General features: G+C 40.0%; 1 protein-coding gene across 8 annotated transcripts in view; it reads left to right on the top strand.

Annotated features, from left to right (window-relative positions):
- BTRC (beta-transducin repeat containing E3 ubiquitin protein ligase) overlaps positions 1-26,022 on the top strand; it is a 158,885-nt gene that overhangs the window by 32,398 nt on the left and 100,465 nt on the right. For 4 of the 8 annotated variants that reach the window (XM_063132530.1, XM_063132534.1, XM_063132531.1 and 1 more), the window contains one exon: positions 10,692-10,799. The exons of the other annotated variants lie outside the window; for them this stretch is intronic. In XM_063132530.1, the coding sequence (XP_062988600.1) occupies positions 10,692-10,799 (108 nt within the window). The remainder of the gene's footprint in view (positions 1-10,691; positions 10,800-26,022) is intronic. 8 annotated transcript variants of the gene reach the window in all.

The raw sequence follows: 26,022 nt of genomic DNA, 5'->3' as shown, positions 1-26,022 counted from the left end.
GATTTTATGCTCACTTCTCTTAATATACGCATTTTAGTGCACACTTTGCTAATATATGCATTTTTGAAAACTGTTTCCCCTATAATAAGCACATGTGTTATTTTCTCTCTGTTTGCATTTTTGTGTGCACTTTACTCTGATATTTGCATTTTGTGTGTGTAGATAATTGCATTGCTAAAGTTTGGAAAGTGAATTCTGGTGTGCAACTCTGTTCTGGTTTGCTCATTAATTTGGCAGGTGCAAATTTGGTAAATGCACATAAAAATATGGATGGAAATAATTTCCTACCCACCCCATCCTTTAATATCCCTCAAAAATTATAAAAATAATAATCCGGTCAAGACCTTTGTACTCTCTTTGGTAAATTTGTAATTGGGTAAGTTTCCAGAAATGTACTCTTGTTCTCAAGTATATATAACTCTACAATAGGTAATAAGACTGTATTCACATATATGCCTCTTCAAAAGGCAAATTATTTACACAGTTCATTGAAATGGCTCTTGTGGCATTATTATTTGGTGTGTACACTACTAATTATGTACTAAGTGTACACTAATTTAAAATCCAAGGAAGAATATGTTTATTGCAGAGTTTAGTACTGTGTTTGATTATGCCTCCTCCACAAATCTATGTTTTTCATATTGTTTTATCTTTATATGATTAATTGTTTATTCATTTAGCAAAATGATTCCTGGGTGGTGGCCTGAAACCCATCAAAGCTTTGCAGAATCTTCACAGAGGATTACCAAACTGGCTGGAATTTGTCTGGAACCATATCACTCTAACTTCTGGACCAATGTAGGGACTCAGATTGCCAAGGGGGGTTGTTGTTAAAAAGGTGACACTGGTGGAACCAATGGTCAGGGTAACTGTGACCGTCTTGATTCTCTGGACCTCTCAGTAATGTTTGATCCTACCAACTACCTTCTGGACTACCTGTCAGGTCTGCCAGTCAGTGGCACTGTATTACTATAGTTTTACTTCTTCCAGATGGTGGTACTAAGAGTTTCTGTGAAGTACTAATCTCCTATGCTCTTTAACATCTACATAAAACCACCGGGAGAGGCTGTTTAGGGCTTGGTAATGCTGATGATGCTCAGCTTTATTTCTTCTTCTCCTTGAATCCCAATGAGGGAATGGATGATCTGAGCAAGTAATTGGAGTTTGAGTTGGATTGGATGATGGCAAATAAATTGAAGCTCAATCCAGATAAGATGAAGGAGTTGATGGTAACTGTTCTTGTTGACTTGGTTGTAGGAGAAGGTACAGGGTAACACCCACATAAGGAGTGGTGCAACAGTTGGGAGTTCTCCTGGACCAAGTTTTCCTTACTCTCAGATAACATCTATGGATAGGAATTCTTTCTAACACCTTACTTGGATTGTAAATTCATCTTGGGGGGTCAGATCTATTCACTACAGTACATGTCAATAATTTCCAGATTGGACTAGTCGTATAATACACTCCTTTTAAAGATTGTTCAGAAACGTCATTTGGTACAGAATATGGTACCCAGGGTATTAACAAAAACTGGGTGGAGGGAAAACAATATGGGGTCTCAAAGCACTGCACTAACATCAAGGTAGTGTGTAGGCACAATTCAAAGTGTTTTTGTCTGGTGAAAAACCTAAACTGGGTAGCCAACTTGGTGTCTTCCAGATGTTTAGGACTACAACTCCCATCATCCCCAGTCAGATGACCAATGGTTGGGGATGGTAGGAGTTGAAATCCAGAAAGATCTGGAGGGTGCCAGCTTGCATACCCTTGCCCTAAGCAGAATAGGTTCAGGGGCGGGGACAGAAATCATGAAAGGAAGAGGTCCTGTTCCAAGTGCCTCTGCTATCAGAGGCCAGGCAGGTAGCTACAAAGAGTAGAACCTTTTCCAAGTGGTGCCCTCTCTATGGAATACCTTGCCATTTTTCAGAGGCTGGTAAAGATATCTTTTTATGCACAAGCCTGTATAGTACGAAGTGTTGGCTAGACAGTAGCTGCAGTTGCTTGATATATTTATTATTGATTCATACTGTGTCTTAGCTTATATAAACTACCCTAAGAACAAGCAAATTCCCAAGGGATGAGGGTGAAAGCCACACTGTTGAATTACCAAAAAACTTTGAGCTACTTTCTGTTCCATAAGGGGATGAAGTAACCTGGTAAATTTCAAAGGATTCGAGTACCTGAATGAAACTTAAGAGTATACTGCAGTGGAGCAAGAAGGAGGGGTAATGAAATGGTTAAATAATGTCTCAGAATAAGGAAGTGTAGGTCCCGTTTTTGACTCTGATGTTGGCTTGCCGGGTGACCTCCAGAAAAGCAATTAACCTTTGTCCTTCTATAAAGGGAAAGGCAGTTATAATAATAATATAGGCACCCTGTTGGTACCACAGAGACCAGTATAGAATAAAAAGGAGTTCTTTGTAAAAAGACTAGATAGGAATACTTATTTTTCTGTTTAGCATTGTTCATTTGAACCCTTTAATGGTCCCTGCTCCCCCACCCCCCATCTTTACTACCATTAACATGCAATACTTTGGGAACTGTATTTTATTAAAATGTACTCTGTTTTTAAACCACTGAAGAATTAAAAGATGATCATGAGAAGGATCCCACATTACATCAAAAAGGCTTTATAGAGTATAGACAGTGTATGTAGGGTGATGACATATAGGGTCAAAATGAGTGTGTGATTTCTTTGAAAGGGCAAAGGAAAGAGTAGGACTGGACAATTCTGGAGGGTTTCCATGGTAAATGGTAAAAAAAAGTTTAAGAACACTTCTTAGGTACCTGTTGATTAATTCCATTAAGAAAGCAGCGTCTTTATATTCTGCTCCAGATCTGATTTGCCTTCTCTGAACCCGTATATGAACATTACAGTTGGCTGTGAATCTATCCACTCTCAAGTTTCTCATGTATCTTTCTCTTAATTTTAGATATTTGCTTCTAAATCTCTATTTCCTGTCTAGATCTAACATTTTAAAAGAAATATTTCGGCATTCTAGGCAGAACAGGGACGCAGGTCCTGGTTTGTTTGTTTTCATACCTGCCTATGTTTTATAACATTACTTCTGTTAACACTGATGTTACTATAATTTTGTGCTCTGTTCAGATATAATTAACATTTCTTAAAGCAGGAAAATCAGATGCACCATATCATCCAGGTATCTACTGACTTGATTCTGGTGATGCTGAATAATTAGAAGTATTTTTTTCCACCTTTCATTCAGGGTTATTTAATAACAATAAATGAATTTCTCCTCTTTGTGTTTTTTAAGAACAACACTATACCTTGCTATTCAGCGTAGTGCCTCTTCTGTATTTTTACCCTCCTGTTTTGGAGCTGTAATTTTACCTTTATTTACTTAATTTTTTAAAGGAATATCTTCAGGTTTCCTAAGTGTTTTAATGTAAAGCTTCTTTCTTTCTTTCTTTCTTTCTTTCTTTCTTTCTTTCTTTCTTTCTTTCTCTCTTTCTTATGGTATTGCTATACCATAGTAAATAAAAGGTGGTTTACAAAAAATTCACTAGATAAAACAATCAAATAAAAACATGACTCAATTTGTTTCCTTCTTATACAGGTTCAAGTAGCACATCTTTTTTATTATTATTATTCCACATTTTCACACTGTGGAAATCCTACTTGCAAATCTGTCTTTGTGCATAAAGCACAATCCTATATCGGTTTACTCAGAAATAAGTCTCACTGGGTGGGTTCGGATGATCAGGGAAGGAAAATAAGTCACTGTGGCTTATTTTCCCAGGTGTGCATGCCATTATCATGCCACTTAATTACCATAATCACCCTCAATGGCCGCAGCTTGTTCTGTCATCCAAACTCGGCAAGGATGGGCCTGCCACCCACCCTCACTGGGTTCAGACAAACACCACAAGCCACATCCAGCAAGGATAAGGTTGATAATTAGGTGGCATGTGACCAGCCCATGTGGGGAGGAAAAATGAGGCACAGTGGCTTATTTTCCTTCCACAGTTGTGCAGACCTGATCACTCTGGCCTAATCTACACCAAGTAGGATATTGCAGTATGAAAGTGGTATATAAAAGACAGGAACCACACCAAACAGGATATGGCACTATGAAAGAGGTATGTGTCAATGGCCCCCAACAGTTGTCAGTGCACTTCATTACTGCTGTAGAGCAGTAGTGTGGCTCCTGCCTTTTATATACCACTTTCATAAGCTTTCATAGTGCAGTATCCTGCTTGGTGTAGATTAGGCCTCTGTTCAATGGGATTTACTCCCTAGTAAGTGTGTTTAGGATTGGAGCCTTAAATGTGAATAATTGTTGTCCCTCTATAACTAAGGGTGGAATATAGCCTGTTGTTATAAATCAAGGTGCTCTTGAAAGGTATGTGTGTGTTTTTCTTTCCCTATGAAGCTTTGCAAATGGGGACACAAGTCAGACCTTAGTAAAATTTACTAAGTGGTATTTTGAACATCAAACACATAACAGACATGCTGAAAGGATTGAGAATAGTTACTAATTTGATAAACTAAGGTTGGCATGTTAACTTTCTCTAACAAGACAAAGCCCTACTTTAGCTTATCTCCCGCCAGCCCTACAGAGAGATGATAAAAAGAAAGAAAGAAAATACAAGGTCAAGTCGTAGTATTATTGAAGTTTGAATGGGCAGTTTGAACTCTATGTTTAGGGAAGTGAATAAAGTGATGGATACAATGCTATTTATATCAGGTGATACAATGCTATTTAATTCAGGCATTTTGAATTACTTTTTTGTGGGGGAGGGAGAGTTCTTTAATAGTACCTGACAAAGAGAAATGACTGGATGTCACTAACTTTATTTTGCACGTTATTGGGGTTAAATATAAACTGTATTTAATTGTGGCAAAATGTCTTAGGGTGACTGAGAGAAACCTTTCCCTGGCATTCAGTCATGGTAAAAATGGAAATGACCATGTGTGGAGAATCGTAATGTCATGTATATGCTTGTGTGTTAGAATCAAAATGTGTTGTGACTTTGGACCCTATCCCATTTAGGATGTTTCACTTCAGAATGCAAACCTAAGTGGAAAGTTAGACTTCAGCATGAGAGAGTCTGGGAAATATTGGATTGTGTTCCTTAAAGAAGAGAGAGAAGGATAAGAAGGAGTCTGTAGAATGAAGTAATGCATTACACAAAAGGAAATGCAAAACTAAACAGGGTGCACAGCGCATATGCTTCGGAATGAACCAAAGAGGTCACTGTTTAATATAGCATGAAGTCCTGTAATATAAGGCAGTTCTTGAATTGTGTTGCATTCTGGACCAGTGTTCTGGTTATTGTGTCAGAGGTTACTAGAAACTCTTTTAAATTAAATCTCAACTCTATTCTGACGCCAGTGTATTCTGTTCTGCAATCAATTTGTATGAATGAAGCATTACTAGGCTGTGGGTAGGTAGTGTACCTGCTTCTTGTGTGGACTAGATCTTAAACACATTAGATGAGGTAGTCACTCTGTCTTTGGACTCTACTATTTCAGACTGCAGGGATTGGGTATCACAAGATTGGATGCTTTTCCATAAGAAGAAAAAAAAAGCCCTACACATAAGAAGTTATATGTCAGTGAGAAGAGTGCTAGCCTAGTCTTCTTCATCTTCTTCCAGTCATCTATATGCCAGAACATATTTATTTTTATAGATAACCATGTGAGTTCCTACCTTCGTTCTGAAGTGGTATAGTCCAGAAAAGTAGCTGCTACCTCATTTGCTACTTTGGAACTTGCCTTCACCAAAACATTTTGTGGGAACTGGGCTTTGTCCAAGCAATTCATTTGCTGCAAACAGGGATTAACTGTTTGCTTTGTAGGATTCAGAAGGGTATACTGGGGTGATGGTGCATGTTCATTTGCTTGGAGCATGGGATGGGGAGGGGAGACTTTATATGCCTCTGCCTTGGTTGTAGATGTGCTGGGATTTTTGGCACACCTTCCCTTTCTTCCCCCCTCCCCCCCATCTGTTTTTGCTATCTAGAGACTGATGTCTCTTTGGGTCCAAATGGAGCCAAGGAAGATGAAAGCATTAATTAAATCAAATGGCAGGAACAGAGAATTGCTTAGCCTGGGACACGAGGACAGGAGGGAGGGATACTTTATGGTGTCATTAACTTTCTTCCATGGCAGGCAACTCCTCATTCATTGCTGTTTGTATTCTTTGTTTTGCTTTAAAAATATATCTGTAGCTGATTGGGGTGCAAGGAGGAACTTTGGTCTGCCATTTCCCCAGTGATAAACAATGCCGTCCTTATTTGTGGAGCTGTCAATGCAGCCCTGAGTATTTGAAGCATGCAGCTTGACCAGCAGTTTTGAGTAGGGCCTATTGAGCTTTCTTAGCACTTGGGCATTAAATGAAGGTGTCCTGTTGGGTCACTTCTCTGATTTACACAAGTTGTGTTTCTATTGAAACACCAGAGGCCTTTTGTTTGAGTTTGTGAATAAGCTTCTTTCAGACACCAGTACCAATTTAAAGCCTCTGCTTTCTTTGGGCAGAAAGCAAGAACAGGAATGACATTTTCCCTCCCTGTATGGTCTTTTAAAGACGATAAACGTTGCTTTCTTTAAACAAAAAAAGAAAAGAAAAAGCAACAACTATGGAAGGAAATATCAATCTTTCTGCATACAATACATGACAACAATTCTAAATGACGGTATCAAACCTGATACAGTGATATGATGAAGCAGTGTTATGCAATTTACACACAGATGCATATGTAGTTACCATTGGCTTTCAGGCATTCCTGCGTAATTATTTCCAAGTAATGATACTGACTTATAAACTGTGGGTGTCTCAGAGCATAGGCAGGATTCAGCTTTAAGCGTTGCTCCACAGATTGTAACTTATTTGCATCAGCATGTAAAATGTTTTTGTGTGTGTATCTGTGGACATGATGCTTTATAGACACAGGACAGATCCCTTCCCCAAAGGACTTGTGTTCTAAAACTAAACACCTGGGAGGCAACAGAGGAAGAAAAAGGAAAGACTATACAATTATTAAAGTTACACATACTTAGCATTAGTTACAGTAGGGTATTAGCAACAAAGAATCTTGCAGTACTTTAAAGTCAAACACCGGGATGGACCCATAGAGCCTCCTTGGATTCCTCCAGGGCATGGGGTTTGATCTCCAAGTCCTGTCACCTTGAGGAATATCTGTTGTTCTCCCTGATCAGAAATAATGGAAGGGATTCCTCTGCAAGATATGGGGGAATCTAGAGACTGGCGATAACAGCAAGATGTGGGCAATGGGGTAGTTGGCTGGCACTGGGAGGTTCTGCTTCACTTAGAATGATCTGTGTCTGTTCACCTGGGAAAGATGCAATGAAGGCAAAGCAGCCCCAATGTTGGCAGTGGCTAGAACGCTCTTCCAGTTGCTGCCTCACTTTCCCCAACTGGCACTTCATTTTCTCCAGCCAAGGCCTTGGGCTAGGAATTGGATGCTGGCAGGGGCTTCATAGAAGGAAGGATTTGAAGAAAGGTGGGGGAAGGGGACTTACAGAATCTGGAGCCAATTCCAGACATCAGAGGTAGTCAGGGAGAAAGGGCAGCGTCATTTGATGGAGCAAGAAACCTTCAGATGTCTGAGGGTTTTATAACTGAATGAGTGAAGGTAGGGATATGTTAGGATATAAAAGCAGTGTTTTGAAGGTAAGGACAAGAATCTTGTACAGGATTTGGGAGAAGTCAGAAAACCAGTGTAGCGATTTAAGTGATGTCCTCTCATCAGAGCAGTGAAGAATTTTGCCTACAGAGTACTGGATAGATGTAAGAGGATCAAGATGACAAAATGGAAGACCAAAGAGAAGATTACAGTATTCAAGGCAAGAGATGACCAAGGTGTGGACCAGTTTTTTTGGTGAGGGTACAGGAGAAGCAACATGATCACTGCAATTGACTGAAATTGGAGCAAATGTTTGAGAGGAGTCAAAGAGAAAACCAAGGCTTCATGTCATTTTCACTGATTAGATGGTGATGTCAATAGATAAGGAGAATTAATGAGGAGAGAAGGATTTGGGAGGAAAGATAAAAGATTCAGACTTGGATGGATTGATCTTGAGGTAACGATGAAGTTGAAATATTAGACAGGCACTTGGATGCAGGAAGATCCTTCTTGGATAGAGAGGTAGAACTACATGTCATCAGCAAATGTATTAGTTAGGGGTTGTGGAATGTGTAACCCTCCAGATTATGTTGGACTGCAATTCCCATTAGCCAGCATAGTCAATGGTGAGTGATGATGAGAATTTCAGTTCAACAACGTTTCGAGGTCCACACGTTCCCAATCCCTGATATAAGTGATACTGAAAGCCACATATGTGATGAGCTGACCCATGAATAGTGTATTTATAGAGAATAGAGGGCCAAGAACAATGCCCAGAGGGATCACAACAGAGAGGGAAAATAAAGGAAGAGCTGCTCCTTGTAGAAACATTGAATTACTACACAGATAGGAAAGGAGCCAGGTGAGAACAGAATTGCGGAGGGCAGTGATAGGCAGAAGTGTATGAGTGTGTGCTCTCCACTTACAATAAATTTCATTTAGGGCTCATCCAGATGGCATTTGTCACCTTTTAAATGGAAACTGCCTAATAATACTACCAAGTGTTAGGCTTGGGAGTTGATGGGATGGGGAGGAAATCCTGAATCATGTCCTCCTAAGCTGAGGGCAGAACACCTGAGCCAGTTGTTGCCCTTAGAAATGTCTTGCTTTTATTTCTGTTCCACTTAAAGGCACCCTTTGCTTATTGTATGAATGGGCCCCTCTTCCCTGCGAAAAAAATACAAATTATCAAACAATTGCTGTAATATCTGCTCTTTTGGAATTTTTATCCATCTCTTTTCTCTTCCTGTTTTGTGTGTGTGTGTGTGTGTGAGTGTGTGTGTTTAGATAAAAATGCTGCTGAGATGGAGATTGATTAGGCAAAATCACAAGATATTAACCTCGCAATGTCTTGTCTGTCCACCAGTTCATCAACTTGGCCAATAAATGCTGCAGTATTATTGAACTAAAATTCCTTCAGTGATAAAATTGAGTTTCATTTAACCAGTGCAATTAATTGAAAACTAGATGCAACTTTCGAAGAAGATATTTGCTTTCCTTCTGGTGGTTATGCACAGGAGTGGGTAGGCTTGTGAGATCTACTATTATGTTTTTACTAGAACATCGAGATCCACCAACTGGAGCCTTGTGCAAAAGAGATACGTTTAGGATTAAAGAATTCTGAGCCCAGGTATTTGTTTTCAATCTCAGAACTGAATGGAGGTCAGTCCTTCCACACAACATTCCATTCCTTGTCACTGCCTCCCTCCGCCAAGCATTTAGGCTGGGGGAGAGTCATATTGTTGTTATAGTTAAACAATATGGATTCAAAAATCCTTGTTGATCTACAGCAAATCACACAAAGATCTAATAGATGCCCGTCTGCCATCTGCCCACACTTGAACTCTTGCATATTTTCAGTTTGAATAGAAAAAGGAGAAATCTTCTTGCTAACAAATATCCAAGTAAGGCTGGCTAAACTATAGAGTTGCTGCAGGTTCTTTTCAATCTCCTCACTAATTCAATCCCCCCTTTCATTTTGTATGTACTGCAATGTTTCTACCCTTCCTTCTGCTTACACTGCATAGTTTACTCCATGCCAAATAGTGCTTTTGCATGGGAAAACATAGCAGTAGAATTGGAGAGGTTATGCTTAGATCATAGGTGACATCTATGTGAATCTATTAAGGCAATGACTTTGAGGCAGTTTCCCAAAAAGTATAGTTAGCAGAAATGATTACATTCATTAAATATTTTTTAAAATATTAACTGAATTGAGATACTTGACTGATGTAGATGTAATGTTGGTCATCCCTTAGCCATGGTTAAGTGATCAGGATTGGGCTTTGGAATTTATATGTTCCCTTGCATAAATCTGTAGAATCACAGAGTTGGAGAGGGCCTCCTAGGCTAGTGAGTCAACCCATCCTGTGACCCGTAATGTCTGGAGAAATATTCACCATGTTTATTGCTAACCGGGGTTTGAAACCAGCTTCTAATCCTGGTTAAGAATGAACCTCAGTTAGGATTAACCATGGTTAATTTAGTTGTAGACATGAAAATGACTAGGTATGATTAAGAACAGTGGGAAAGGCCAGGGTCAATTTGGAGTAGAGCGAAAAGGAAGCACACAACAGTTAAAGTATTGGCCCGCTAAATGCCTGCACTTGGTTAATGGGTTAAAAGCAAGTAAATTTAATCCACTGAAGCAGCCGTCCCTAACCTGGTGTCCCCCAAATGTTAAGGAAATCAACTCACATCAGACCCAGCCAGCATGGCTAATGGTAAAAAATGCTGGGAATTGTAGTCCAAAACACCTGGAGGGCACCAGGTTGAGGAAAGATGCCCTTAATGCATTGAGTTGACTTCCTAGTATTGGAACAGTCTTGTGAACAATGGTATAAGATGTTGATTAGATATTTAATTGGTATAGTGTGCGGTGTGCTGTGTTTCCTCTACCTTTCCCCTTCCCTCTTTCTGTTTTTCTAAGGGGAACATGCAGGTCAGTAATGTGTAGAAGCTACTCCAATCTCTTACAGTCAGCTCTAAATTTGCTGAGAACATAACTTCAGCCTCAGAAGTTCCTGTAATCTGTGCCATCCTGTTTCATACAGTCCCATCTCATAGTTGTCCTTTCTCTGCAGTGCTCTATGCCCCGGTCTCTGTGGCTGGGCTGCTCCAGCCTGGCGGACAGCATGCCCTCGCTGCGATGCCTCTATAACCCAGGGACTGGCACACTCACAGCTTTCCAGGTACTCTCTCACTCTCTCTCTCTCTCTCTCTCTCTCTCTCTCTCTCTGGGTGTGTCTACAGCTGCTTGTGCTTGCTTTCATTAACTCTTACATTATTATTAGAAACATTACTATTATTTTCTTCATGGTTGTGCTTTTTTCATATCATTCAAACTATTAGATACCCTCTTCATCTTGCATAGATGCAGAGTTGACTTCTAATACAGAAAAATAATTGATTTAGGTAAAATTGGATACTTCTGTTCAAGCCTGGCAAGAATGCTTTGCCAAAAAAGCAATAATAACCATCCTTTCAAACTTTGATCTGGGTGTACTTATAACAGCTGCCCTTGTTTTATTATTCTAGATTTGGGATGGGAGATGGGCTATTTATTTGATGACTAAATTGGGACACCAGTATGCTGAGAATTGATGCCTTGCATTTAAGCCAGTTGAGCTTCTGGCTTGTTGCGGCTACCATGTGCTTGTTCTTTTCTCAGCATGAAACAGTGGTAACACTGTGGAAGAAAATAGGAAGCAAGTAGAAGGAAGAGGCATGAAGTAGTGTTTTCTTTCCCCCTCCCCCAGTGAGTACTTCTGAGGTGGGCTTTTGTCCTTCTGGAGCCTGAACCCACCCCCACCCCCCAAAGTCTATAATACCAGTTTGCCTTTATTTTATTTGCATTTTATTCTTCTGATATGTGCAGTTCAGAAGCATTACTAAAACACTGAGCAAATAGCTGATGAAGAGTGTAAACTTCATATCAAGTTTTAAGATCCAGCCGTTGATCTGGGCAGAGAAGTGGTTTCTAAAGATGGAGTTCAAGTTGTCCTGCAAGCCATGACATGTGTATGGTCTGGTTGGCATGCAACAACAACCCAGGGTTTTTTTTTTAACCCTGGGATGTTGTGAACAAGCTGCTGTGCTCAATCACTTCTGCTTGGCTTCTTCTGCCAGTGGGAATAGCTAAACAACCTAGGGGTGGAGTTTTGGTGTGATGCTTGACCCAGAACTCCAGCTTGTTTCTCATCCAACAAGTCAGAATTAAACCCTGGGTTCCAAATCTAGCTTGTTGAGGGAGAAGCAAATCAGAGTTCCAGATTTGGATATCATATTAAGCAACCCAGGGAAAGAGCGTACCTGAGTTTTTAGCCACTCTTGGTAGCAGGAGGAGCCAAGTGGGAGCAATTGAGTGTGAGGACTAGCACGACAACCATAAGTAAAAAAAAAAAGGGGGGGTTGTCATTTCATGCAAATCGAGCCTATTTCAGTCATGATCAGATAGATTAGAGTATGAGAGCAATGATTCCATTTTGTTAAAGCAAATTGACGAACTGAATTGTCTTTGGTCCCAGTCTGTAAATAAAACCCACTGAGCAGATTTTTTTTCTTGCTTATTTATTTCAAAGAATTTGAATCCTGCTTTCCTATCCAAAGATACAGTGGCTAACACAGGGCTGATCCAAGATATTTTGCTACCTGAGGGAAAGGACAAGATGGTGCATCTTTCTGCCTCCAATCCATGTATAGAAGCCAGCCAGATTGACAATTGAATCTTATTTCCAACAGTGTGTTGCATCCTCCACTGCATTTGAAGGCAGCAGGCTAGCTTTGGAGGTACAGGGCAGGCCTTGCATGGTACATACAGCTCTGTGCTCCAGCACCTCACTTCCACACCTTGCCCTCTCATATCTGCTGCCTGAGGCAGGTGCCTCAGTCTACCTAATGGTAGGGCCAGTCCTGTAACAAAAACTGCACTAAAGCAATCCTCATATCAAAATAATAATATATTATACAAACAGCAACAAGACACTACCATGCATTGGTTTCAGAATCATACATCAAAACACAGTTTCAGATCTGCAGACATAAGTGCCAAAAGGTCAATGGAACGACAGTTTTCACTGCCTGCTGAAAGGCATGCACTGCTGGGAGTAGAGTTGACTTCCATCAGGAGGGTATTTCGACAATCACAGCACCACAACTGAAAAGGTTCTCTCCCCCACTGTCTTATGCCCAGTTCTGGGGACCCACATATATGGCACTTGTTTTCCACTAGGGAATTTATAGGAATATTGGCAGCCATCATTTGTCTAGGGTTAAAAGCTCCCAGCCCGTCTTTTAGGGGTGAAGATTTATGGACACAGACAGACAGATTGCAGGCAAAGAGTCTGCAGGAGAAGGTCTGTTGTACGTAAGAGTAAGGGTTTATTAAGGGACATTCTTCTAGAGAAACAAGACCCGCACATTTCGAGGCTGACCATATTTACGTCCTGCTAGTGGGCTTTGGCACTCATTGGAGTTCTACAATGCTCTATGTGTCAGCAGCAGGTCTGGCCTCATAGGCATTTCTTTCTGCTCAAGACTAATAAATGAGTCTCCTTCTAGAAGAACAGTTTTTGTTACAGGGAACTGCCTATCCAAGAAGCCCATGTTAGAAAGAATTGTGTTTGTGCAACTCATGAGTGATGGGAGGTGGGGGTTTTTTTTGGTCATATTCATTGTGTCACAGCATTAAGTGAAGTTTTGTCTGTGAAAAACAGCCAATTTTGCCACATCATTGGGCCAATTTTGCCAAAGTTCGTGGCCCTCATTTATCTCAAGCCTTTTTTAGTTATGGAGTCTTTAATATTTATGTAATAGGGGGAAATGATATCTTGGTCTAAGTTCCACAAATTCAACCCACCACTTACACAGAAAAGTGTGTGAAATAATATCATGGTCACTATTCAAGGTTAGCCATAAGGAGGATGTAGGAGAAGCTGAATGTAGGCAGTTGGGAAGGTCTGAGTGTCTGTATGCAAGCCCACAAGGAAAATAGGTGTGATGTGTTGCTTCAGAACAATAAATAATTCTGTAGAAACAGCAGCCTAGGATACCAGCACCTGGAGAAACCTCATGGAATAGCTGCTCCAATGTGCTCCTGAACTTCATGAATCATTGTGACAGTCAGCTGAATAAGTCCATAGGTTTGTGGCCAAGAACTTATGATTTGACTTAATTTTAAATCTAGCTTCTTGCCTTGAGTGATGTGAAAATATTGCTGATGCATCTTAGATCATTCTGCAGCAGTTCTGCCAGTTGAGCTAGTATTTGGTGTCGATGGACTCTGTAAGGTGCCTTCTCAGTCATTCAGGCATCTGGCACAGCTTTAGAGGATACGAAGAAGGGGTGTTGCATCCTTGTTCACACTCAGAAATACAGGCTATATTTAAAAAAATCTTCATACATTCCTGCTTTGATTTGCACAGACAGAGAGAATCGAAAGGGGTTTTTTGCCTCTGAATTCTAAGTTAGAAAAGGTACTTGCTAGCATGTGAGAATTGCCTGTCCACTAGAACTGGTAATACATTTTTCTATGAGAGATTTTTGGATTGTTTGTTTTGCTGATAAAACTAGGGTATTTTTAATCTCCAAAGATGGCTTGTGCAAGCTAGGTGTGTACGCATTGTTTATAATAGCAGTGTGTTCTGGTTAAACAGATCATCTGCTTATATACAGTGGATATTAAGGAGCTACTGTCCACTTTAGAAAATCAGAGAGATTCTAGGCTGTAGCAAAAGAGAACCATAGATAACTCTTAAAACACAGCTGTCTATTGGCAGGTTGCTTCAAATCCCTGAAGAGGATGTTACTTCCACATGTGCTCTATCCAAGTATTAGTTAGGTATACACATGTACACATGTACCTGACAGATATAGAAATGTAAGCATCTTGGGCAGGGGCGTGGCACACCCACAGTTCAATTAGCTCAAGAACACAGTTGAAGCTTAAGTGTAATGAATATAAAATTTAATTTACCAAAAATGAGTACCGAAAAAAAGGATTGATTAAATCACCACCCTTAGTTGTGGACCAGCAGCTTATTCCCTTATGGTTCCTAATAGCAATAGAGCAAAAGAAGATGAAAGTGGAGAATTATGGTTTGCCAAATAAAGAGTGGGGATGGTGCTTGGCTAATGGCAGAGAAGCACTTGTATGCAATGGGGAAAACAGGGAATCCAGCAAGGATTAGAACAAATAAATTTAGAGCAGTCTTCCACAACCTGATGCATCCCAGTGGGGAAAGCTGGATTTAGAGCAATATCAGGAGAAAAGGAAAGTCATAGCAGGTACAAAAAAAAACATTATTGAGATTTTCTATCACCCCCTTTTTTAGTATTGCTTAGTATTTACAATATTGTATATTATAGTAGTTGTGTGCCTTCGGCACTCGTTGGTTGCTATTATGACACAACATGCCAACCCACACCCATTGGTTGAACGTGGGTTGTTGTTGAACTGTAGGTTATTTGTTGAACCATGGGTTAGCGAGTTGTCTGAACCCAGTACATTTTCTGCAGGGTGGTTTCTTAACCATGCAGGGTGGCTTATTTGTCTCGAACAAGCCACCTTGAGAACCCATGGTTTGTTGTTGGGTTGTTCAGAGTTAACAAGCCACGCTACATGGTTAACAATACACCCTGCAGAAAATGTCCTAGGTTCAGACAACACGCTAACCCACATTTCAACGACCCACCCATGGTTCAACAACAACCCACACTCAACCATTGTGTGTGATTTAGCATGTTGTGTGAACCCAGTCATGATGTGCTGCTCTATGTAGAGAGACGCTAGGTGACCAATGCCAGGCAAAGCCAATACAAGGAACCCTGCACCGCATGGAAATCAGTTGCAAAGATAGATCTTGAGTTAGAGGACAGTGATGTAAGGCTTCTCTGAAATCCTAATTAACTCAATGAAAATAACAAACATGGAAAACAGACAAGGATACTGTGAAGAGGAGGGAAGTGAGGGAAGCTGACTAGGCAGGGAGCAGACTGGATCGATATGAAGCAGTCTACAAGCAGAGCACATTGGATCTCTAATGGTACCTAGCTTTGATCTACCTGTGTCAACCAAGTGTGGGTTTTCTTTCTTTCCTTGCTTGAAGTCAGAATGGTATGCACAACTATTAAGACAAATGTGCAGCATACCTGGGAGACCCTGGGAAAATCATGTCAACGAACGGGCTCTGTATGTTAGGTCCTGAAATCATACTGTGTGGCTGGATTCAAGGGTAGCTATAGAGCACAGGCAACAAATAAAAATGAGGTCATATTTCTGGGCATGTGTGGGCTTCAGTTGAACAAAAAAATTAGTAGCTTGGTTCCTGGAATGAACTGAAACCTTCCTTGGATTTCTGATTTTATTACTGAATTTGGGCCAGCCAGTTCCTTAACCTAGCTTTCCCAATCTCATTCCTTCCACATGTGTTGGAGTAGAGTCCCTTGGATTCCTGACCATTGGCTATGGTGGTGGCTGTGGCTGTTAGGAGTTGAAATCTAAAACATCTACAGGACACTAGGTTGGGGAATGCTGCTTTAACCAAATGATTAAAGCAGACAATCTGGAGGTGCAGACATTTCAGGATTGGAGGAGATTCCCTGCCAGTGCTTCATATTGGCCTGTTCAAGTTATCAAGTTATCACCTTGTGCCTGCAAAACATGTGCTCTACAACTGAGCTACACCCCCTCTCTAAACATAGGAAGCTGCCTTATGCCAGGTCAGATTATTTCTCCATCTCGCCAGTATTATACCAGCAGCAGCTCTTTAGCCTCTCAGCCAGAGGTCTTTCATATCACCTAATACGCAGACCCCCTTTTTAACTGGAGATGCCAGGGATTGATCTTGAGAACTTCTGTACATAAAGAGTGGAGTTACTGTGATGGTGATTTGGCAGCAAAGAAAGCATCTGTATATGTCTGGAGGTCTCAAGCTTTGCATGAGGGCACTTCCTATTAGTTCAATTACTGTAGAGGAAACATAGATTACAACCTTTAATTGCATCAGGTGCTAGTAGCTCGCACCCTACCTTTGGTACCTTTTGTTTCTACTCTTGCTCAAACAGTTCCCTGAAAAAGCGTAGATACATTAAACAAGGTGATAGGATGATGCCCAAACATGATGTTTGAAAGCCGTTATGGCTGAACTTCTTAGTAAAAGGGAAGCGGAATACACAGAGCTTCTTGTGCCATATTATCTGTGACACTCTCTAGTCCACTGAAAACGTCGACTGGAGGTTTTCCTTATCTCAAGGGTTGATCCCAGTCTATGATTTTTGTAGTTACTGCCTCACTATGAGTAGTGAGAACTCTACTCCCAATGTAGAGCTATCAGCCATCCACATTGGAACCCTAATGTGGTACTAACTTAAAAGTTTTGAATTGACAGCTTGACTTATTCTCATCAGTTCTTAAGTAAAATGTGTCCTTTTACTTAGCAGAAGTAGGGTGGGTGCTATCTGCTATAAATGCCTGAGGTAGAGTCTTGTTTCTCTTGTCTTAACTTGAATATGGATGGTGGGTTGAAACATGTTTGAGAGATTAAGAGGCCTCTTTATCTCCCCACCTCCTCCCCATCATTTACAAGTTTGTCTTTTCTCTCATTAGGTTAGGTATTTTCCATAGTAAGTTTGAAATACATGGAGAAAAATATCAATAGACTTTTTGTATGGCCCTCTAAAGCTATTTAGCTACTATCAAGTTATTTACATTGTTGCCCATTGTTGATTGGAAAATGCTGCTTTCAGAGCAGTATTTACTATTTATCCTCCTGAAGAGCAAAGGAACCCTTTTCTTCCCTAATGAACTTGCTCTAGCAGTGAACATTCAAGCAGTGGCTTTCGGTTGCCTTCTCTTATACATTTTTACAGTTAGAAAATAGCTGTCACAAGCTAATAAGGCATGTTTTGTTGGGTATATTCCTGGGGCGCCAATAATGGGGAAGCATCTTTTAAAGAAATTATTTAAGTCAGCTGTTCCATTAATACAGAATGTTTTCTGTCAGTAATTGAAAGTAAGAGGTACTTGGCGGTCAGAAGATCTATCGGTGCAGTAGAAAAATTGGTTAGATTTGTCCAAAACCCATATAGTATTGCCAACTCTGGTTCTGCTCCAGTGGTTGTGGTAAACCACCTGCAGGTTATTTACAGTGAGATTATAAAACCAAATCCTAATTTGGGGGGTTAGCAGACAAAGCCCATGGTTTCAGCCCCCTAGCTGGTGGCTGGCTTGTCCCCCATTTATGAATGTACTTAGGTGGCTCCCAACTGTTTACAAGACAGCAGAGGTGAGATCTTTGATTGACAAGTTAGAAATGCATTCGATCATTCCCTCTGCCAGTCTCTGGTTCATGCTGTTAAAAATGTCAGCTTCTCCAAGTTTGAATGGCAGCCTGAGGGCCTCCAAAGCTTTTTGTTTTCTGAGATGGAAACACAAATTGGATGTGTGCCTGAGCGCGCCATCCTAGGCTGTAATTTCATCTTTTAGCTAAGAACCACAAGGTACATGAACAAAGCACCCTGTAAACAATAATACTGGAGAAAAAAATAAACAAGGTCGTGTTTCTGGTACGTTGATCCACCGGTGTCCTGACCTCTATCACGTTGAACATCTCCTCTCTGATTGCTGCTCCCTCTGGCATTTCAATGAGAGGGAGAGGCTGACAAAAGGGGATTTACCAAGATTTAAAGTTGCAGTGGTGTTGCTCATTCCTTGTATTGGCTATGAAATATTGTACTGCCATTGTGTGACACTCAGTTTTAAGCAATGGTCCTCATTTGAAAGAGATGGTGTTCAAGCTGTAAGAATCTCTTTTCTTCTTCCTCCCCTCCAGAAAAAGTCCCCACTCTTCCTCTCTCACTGATAAAAACTAAAAGTAGCAACTGTGAAGGGCAGATATGAAAAGATATCAGCAGTTTGATGTTCCTTACCTAAACACATCTGTAGTAGATAAAGATTAGCTGTTCAAGAATTTATAGAGTAAAATGAGTGAGTACATTGCCTGAGGGAATGTTTAGCTGAGATAGGTATGCTGTGCTATTTAAAGAATAATAAAAAGGGGAAGGTTTATATCCTATATTTTACCCTCTCTGAAATGCACTAGGCAGACATGTGTCACATATGAAAGGTATGTCCCAAGCCATTAGTTATCTAGCAACTTCCATGACAAAATTGAACAAGTGCAAGGAAGGTGTTTGTTGGCATAGCGAGGTATGGCACAAGAAGCACTGAGTTATAGTTGGTGTACTATAGCACCTTTGTTTGTGTTGTGGATACTGAAAAAGCAAAGGATCTTACAAAAGTTATTATTCTCCTTCATTGCTTCACTGACCTTGACTTTCTGTATACTTATAACCAAGAGCTCCATATTTTTCATCATGCCATTATGAGGGAAGCTTCTGTATAATTCATTCTTGCTAAATTAATAGATTTAAGGTTAGTTAAAATTGTTATTTGGTATCAAGAGGGGACCATAATTGTTCCAGATTGTCCAATTTTTTTTTTTAAACATATTATCAAAATTGTTGTAAGGGTATGTCTTTTTGAAAAGTATAAATTTGTTGGAATGAACAGTGTCAAAGGATTTTATATGCCGCGTTTAACCTCCACCCCAACCTCCATTTAGCATGTCTTTGAAGAAATCTCACATGTAATCACAGTAATGATACAAATTTGGCTTTAAACTAAGTGGTAAAAATTGGCCTGCTCTTAGGAAATGGATCAAAATCTGTGGCTTATCCAGTAGAATAACCCCACCTTCAACCCTGCATTAATGTCAGTGTTATGTAATAGGCATTGTTCATTCCAAAAAGCTGTGTTCCAAAGTCTTGCCAGTAGCAGACCCTGATCATGTTTTGCTAAAGGGGAACCTCCTGTGTCCACCAAGTGTGGATTTTCCTTTCTTTCCTTGCTAGACATCAGAAAGCCATGCACAGCTATTATGACAAATGACATGTGAAGTGCCAACCGGATGGGATACAGGTACTCTTAAAGCTAGCTCCAAGTTCCTGAGGATTGTGAACATCTGCTTAGAGGTATTGCAGAGCCCCACAATGCACTAATTGAATTACTCTTTTTCTGGAGTTGCAGACTGCACTAATTGAATTAGAACCAGCTATTGTGAGCTTGCGCGTGTGTGTGTGTGTGTGTGTGTGTGTGTGTGTGTGTGTGTGTGTGTCTTTGAAATTAGCAAGACCAAAGCGGATGCTTCGGTGGGAAGGAAGAGACAGGCATGAGGGGAGATCATGTGTACTGTGCTGCTACCTAATGGTAGTTTGTGGTATTGAGAGAGCTGAACTGGTCCTTAGTTTAAGAAGAATAGAGGTTAGTGATTCCAGCACAAGGTTTTAAGCGACAGGCTTCAGTCATGAGAGAACAGGTGTTCCTGAGTGAACCAGTTGTTGGTGTTGATAAACCTTGCCTTTAAAATATAGCCTCACAAAATATACTTTCTGAAATAGTAGACTGTCTTATTAAGGCAAATATTTTCCCAATTAAATATTTGCAGTTCTTTTATGTTTCATAGAAAGAAGTAGATTTGGCATGTGCTGCATGGAAAACTCCTTTTGAACACAGACCTCTCTATGTGAGAACAGTCTGTGATGACCTTGCTAAAGACATATCTTGTAATGCAAGGATAGCTTTTGTTTATCTCTTAATGAAGCAGCAACTAATTCAAACGTTTAACTTCACCATAAACTTGGGATGTATCGATAAAACTTAAACCATCTTGCCTTTTAAATGGGTGTTGGGTCTTAGATTTAGTGAATCATATAGAACAGACATCCTGTCTCATTCCAAACAAGTGCAGACAGATTTGGATGAAATTGTAGCTTTCTTCTTGCAGCAGGGATTTAGGTGTCAACGAACCACTTCATGGAATACTTCCCTGTCAGCCTCCAAATATAGTTGTCTTTGTCCTATTAATAGGTTGTCATCTTCAAAGCTGATGGTTTTGATATAAAAATAGCTAAATATATTTATACATTTACTTAAGATAATTGAGTAATTGCAGTGAGAAATGGGGAAACTGCTAATTCCGATAATGCTATTTCTTAGATAAATGGTTCTTGCAAAATAATTTCTCAAGGATTTAGTGGAGGCATTACAGCAGCAAGGGTTCATTTCTAAACCCTTTACTTTTCCAAATATGCTAGAATAATTTACTGTTATTGTGAGTAACATAAGAATGAAGCAAGGGTGCACAACCTTTGTGCCCCTGAGGGTCACATTTTGTTGTGCCAGCAAGGCCACACATGCTTATATGCTCACATATGCACATACACAAATGTGCACGTGTGCAGATATGCATACACCCAAAAGCCTGGGGTTTCCCTTGCTAGCACTAGCAAGGGAAACTCTTCCCACATTTCCAATCTATGAAGAGAGATTAGAGATAAGGGAATAAATCCCTTTGCGAGCACTAGATATAGAAAGCCTGGAGTTACTGTTGCTAGAAATTGGAGATAAGGAAGGGATTCCCTTGCTAGTGCTTGTGTGAGAAACCCTAGGCAGTATTATGGCAATTTTTTGGGGTGGTGGTGGCAGGGTACTGGCGGGCTGGACATTTTGCCTGAAACTGCTTGGCGGGCTGTACTTTTTGCACCCTTAGTACAACGCATTGTAGATCTAAACCTCTTTTTGCGTTTGCCACAAGGTTGGCAACTAAAAATCTGAAGTTGCATTTTTCCAAGCAAAACCTGATCGGCCTGATAGGGGATTCAATATTCAAAATGGCTATGGAATATGCTGTAGCAAATTGTGGGCTATGGGTCTATGTGTGTGGGTGTGGGGGGATTTTTGTCTGGAAGAATGTTCAATCATTTGAGCCCTACTTGCATTCTGAAGTGATACAGCCTAGTCCCAGACTAACCAACTCACTGAGAACTAGGCCCTGTGCATACTAACGTGGATGTAAATTGAAAATAGCACAGCTTTACTCCCAAATAAACATGCATAGAATTGTGAGATTAGTGTACTGCCAGACTTCTGTTTTAAATTTGCAATTTTAATTACTGTTATCTTTATTTCCAGCATCCACATGTTGTTTTAGGTGCATGCCAATTTTTTTCTTTACATGTTGTGTCAATAGCCATGGTTTCCAGGTTGCCATATGCATAGGGCTTTGTGGATGAGAACTTTCCTGAACATCTGTGCTTCACTAAGCTGAAATGGCAATTTACCAAGCGCAAGTAATAGCAAGAAGCATTTTTAAAAAGAAAAGAGTGGAGAGTTAGATATAGTGCTATCCTTTGGCCATGCAATTTTTTAGAAAAAACTTCTGTGGAACCTACAGGTGAAATATGAGTTGTAAACTTGCAGGACTTTACTACTTTGTCATTTACCTGAATAACAGACTAGCATTTGGCATGGGTATCCTTCATTAATTTCAGTAAAACATTATTTTCATAAGAGAACTCAGTGCCTCCTGTTGGTTAGAGTTTATAGAAACTGGAGTCTTCTTTTCCTTTTCTTTTTTTGTTGTCCAAGTCGCCTTAATGCCTGTAGGGGAGTGTTAAGTTGTAAGTGGCAAAGAATCCATTTCATACACTGTGCAAAAGGCTTTTTAAAATAATCTATTTCTGAACCTAAATTGTCCTGGGACCAGCTCTTGATATAAAAATTCATAGAAACCTGTTTTTTTCCCTGAGTGTGGTAACTCCTTGCCTTGGTGCTGTAGCGTTAGAATTCACATTGGCCAGGTTGTTCTGTAAATTAAACACTGACAGCTCCCCTCCGGGGAACAGCCAATGTATTTATGATGATGTGCTGATTACACAAAATACACTGCAAGCAGAAAACAGCTGCAGAGAACAAACCTCTTAAAAGAATACAATTACAAATAGCACCCTTAGTATTTCTAGTGGCAAGGGTAAAATACAGCATGTTAATGTAAGGGCTTTTTTTTATCTGGCTTTGCAAAAGATGGGAGATCTGAAGTGGGGGGAAATCTTAAAAGTACTATTCGATTTGCATGTAGTTCCAGTGCAGTTTGCATGTGTTACATATTCCCAGTGGATGCTTCTTTTGGTGTGTTGACTGTTTCCCACTGTTCCCTTTAGATTTCCAACTAGTTCAGGGCAGTTCTTAGATGAAGCTCAGTCATTGGTTCTGTACCTGTTTTATGTGGCCTTGATTCCAGGTGAAGGCTAAAATGCATCATCCATGAATGTAACTAACTTGAATGGTGAGAGATTCAGGACAGATTAAAGGAAGTATTACTTCGCACAGTGCACAGATGTAGTGATAGCCACCAACTTGAATGGCTTGAAAAGGGGATTAGACTAATTCATGGAGAGTAAGGCTATCAGTGGTTACTAGTCATGATAATAGCTATATATTACCTCCAGTATCAGAGGCATTATCTGTCTGGGTAACACAAGCAGGACAATGCTTTTGCACTCATGTCCTCCTTTGGGCTGTCCCCAAATGCTGGACTACTAGGTCATTGGTATGATCCATCATGGCTTTTTATTTTCTCAGTATTTTAACAGTTTACCATCTTAGTCTTTTAACTTTGCTGTTTTAAATCTTTATTTTAAATCTTTATAAATCTTTGCATTGCTGCTCAGTTTTATCATGGCTGTGCTTTTGTTGTACTTTATATTGTGTTTTTTATATTGTGATTTGTTTTATACCTTGAATTGTATTTGATGGTTTTAATTTTTGTGAACCGCTTCAGCTATTGGGCGGTATAGAAACACAATAAATAAATGCCAGTGCTTGGTTTGTACGATGGAGTATAGTATAATTATAATTGCTGTTATCAGAACTATTTGAAAAGATCAAGATGATGGTGAACAGTGTATTGGCTGTGTAGATACTTCATCTCTCTGTGCCTTCCTCTGTAACTGCTAGTAGGAGCTACTGTTGCAAAGGCAAATTGCTCACCTATATGGAACTATTGCCGTCCTTCGACATCTTGACTTTTAGCTTTAGGCAACAAGAAATCACCTCATGCTCTGGATGGAGCTAATTTTATTGCACATGTGCACGTGCACAGATGAGATGCAGGAAAATGGCACCCATTCAGAATTTTTCTGTCTGCAGGAGTACTTCACATTGCCTCATGGTAGGGTTTGTCTTTGATGGATCATTGATCTGACAGTTCTTAATGTTCTGACGTTGGTAAGAAGTACATGGAAATGTATCACAATAAGTGCTTTCATAGTTCTGAAATTCTAGGACAACTCCAACTTTATATCTCTTGCCCTCTTTCCATCTCATTCCCTTTTTCGTAAGTATCTGCACCAGCAATATGACAAATATGTACCTTCGACAAAATTAACAAGTAGACAGGACTATGTACCTGGTACAAGATTAACAAATTTTAGTCATGTCAAAAGACACTCTAAGTTACTACTGACCAAGATTAAAAAAACCTATTGTAACATTAGGCTTCAGTCTACTGCAAATGCATGGTGCTTCCTGGCCACTGCATGCATCTGATCAGATAGGTTGTAGCCTACAAAAGCTCATATCACAATTCATTAAGTGTGTCCAGTGTCCAGGAAGCTTCATGCATTTGAAGTAAGCTATAGTCTATAACAACCTTTCCCAATCTGTTGCCCTCCAGACGTGTTGGACTGCAATCATGGCTGGGGGATGCTGGCAGTTGTAGTCCAACACATTTGGAGGACAACAGGTTGGCAAAAGTGGCCTACAAAACTTACGTCACAAAAAATTATCTTAAAGGCTGCACAATTATTTTGTTATTTTTGCCGCAACAGACTAACTTGGCTACTTTTCTGGAGTTTTCACATTTTATTTCTGCACATGACTACTCAAGATGCTCAGCTTAAACGGCCTTATGAAAGGCTCTTACAATTTCTGAGAATGTTAAATTTAAGAGATGGTAAAATTCAAAAAATAAACAAACCTTAAAAATAGTGAGGCTGGCTCAGCTGAGGTTTCCATGATGAAACATCAATCCACAGTAGAGATGAAACCTCCGTCTAGCAGAGAGGGATTTCCTTGAAGGTCCTCTTGGAAGACACACGAGTCCAATGATTTTATTATTATTTTTAGCTGAATTAAGGTTTAGAACAGTCTTTCCCCAACCTGGTACCCTCCAGATGTGTTGGACTACAATGCCCATCATCCCTAGCCAACATATCTGGAGGGTATCAGGTTGGGGAAGGCTGTCTTAGTGACTCAAGATGTAACATTTCTGGAAATATTGAAGCAATGCACATTTTTAGGAGAGAAAAATAATGTCATCATGTGTTTTGTAAGAATGGGAAATAAGTTAAGCATAACTTAGGTACCACATTATTTACATTATTTAAGGTTGTTGTAGTTTTTAAACACAAACAGTTACAGATATACCTAGTGTTAGGAAGAGCTGGCACCTCCTGCACTCTTACAGTACCTGTGAACGTTTTTGCCATTTAGCAAATAGAAAAAATATGGAAAGTTGAAAATAAAACCAATAACAGTGTGATAAACAGAACAGAAGGTTATGCATATTTGTTTTTGAAATAGAATGTAGAATGTTAGGAACATCATCTTGCAGAAGTGAGAAACACTTGTATTCATAGAGAAGTTCAGAAAATGAATGTCATTAACAAAGCATATTAAATTAATACTTACTCAAACTTTAACAATAGCACCAGATTTTTTAATATAATGTATCATCACACAGTAAGAGTCATATTAACTGCAGACAGAATTAACCACCCTGAACCAGTGTGTCATTTAAACAGGAAATAATGGGTTGCACCCAATGGTAGCTTTGCTTTAGCAGAAAACACAACCTGCCCCCCCCCAAATTCCATTTCCTACCCCTGCTCTACCTACTGAAGCCCTGAGCCCCACATCCAATCTGTTCTGGAGGATCCTCCCAACCCCTAGGAGCAGCTTTTGGGGGGAGTGGATGGGTAAATGGGAAGGAGTCTGCAAAAATGAGGTGCTTCGACTCATGCAAGTCGGAAATACTTTCTGCTAAGACAAAGCCACCACTGGATACAACCCTTGCGGGAAAGATGCTTCTGAGTATAAACCCATAAGAGTTTTGTGTGTTCAATTGCATGAATCCCCCCCCCCCCGGCTGCCAAATTTGGATGGGGTGAATAGAACCTCTTTTCCTGAATTTGTCTGGCACTTTATCTCTATTAAGGCTGCACCACAGTGACTTATAGCCCTGCTCCTTTCCCCCCTCATCTTGCCCATACGACTTCATAATATTAATGAGCTGTACATCTTCGCTGAAATCTGATCTGTTTTAAGACTAAGGTTTTCTCAAATTATTTGTCATGTTCCCTTTGATTTGATGCCAATGAAGATAAGTCCAGTGCCATAGGTTCCTGTCTCACCCAGTTATGTTAGCTGCTCATACAAGGGTACTGTAAGAAAATTAAGTGACTGTGTTCAGACATAAGAAATTCTGCATCCTTGTTGCATTGTTGGACCAGCATCTG

Source organism: Elgaria multicarinata, chromosome 8 (genome assembly GCF_023053635.1).
Source record: "Elgaria multicarinata webbii isolate HBS135686 ecotype San Diego chromosome 8, rElgMul1.1.pri, whole genome shotgun sequence".
In the NCBI taxonomy this organism is placed as follows: Eukaryota; Metazoa; Chordata; class Lepidosauria; order Squamata; family Anguidae; genus Elgaria; species Elgaria multicarinata.
This window is presented reverse-complemented; position numbering and strand designations above follow the sequence as displayed.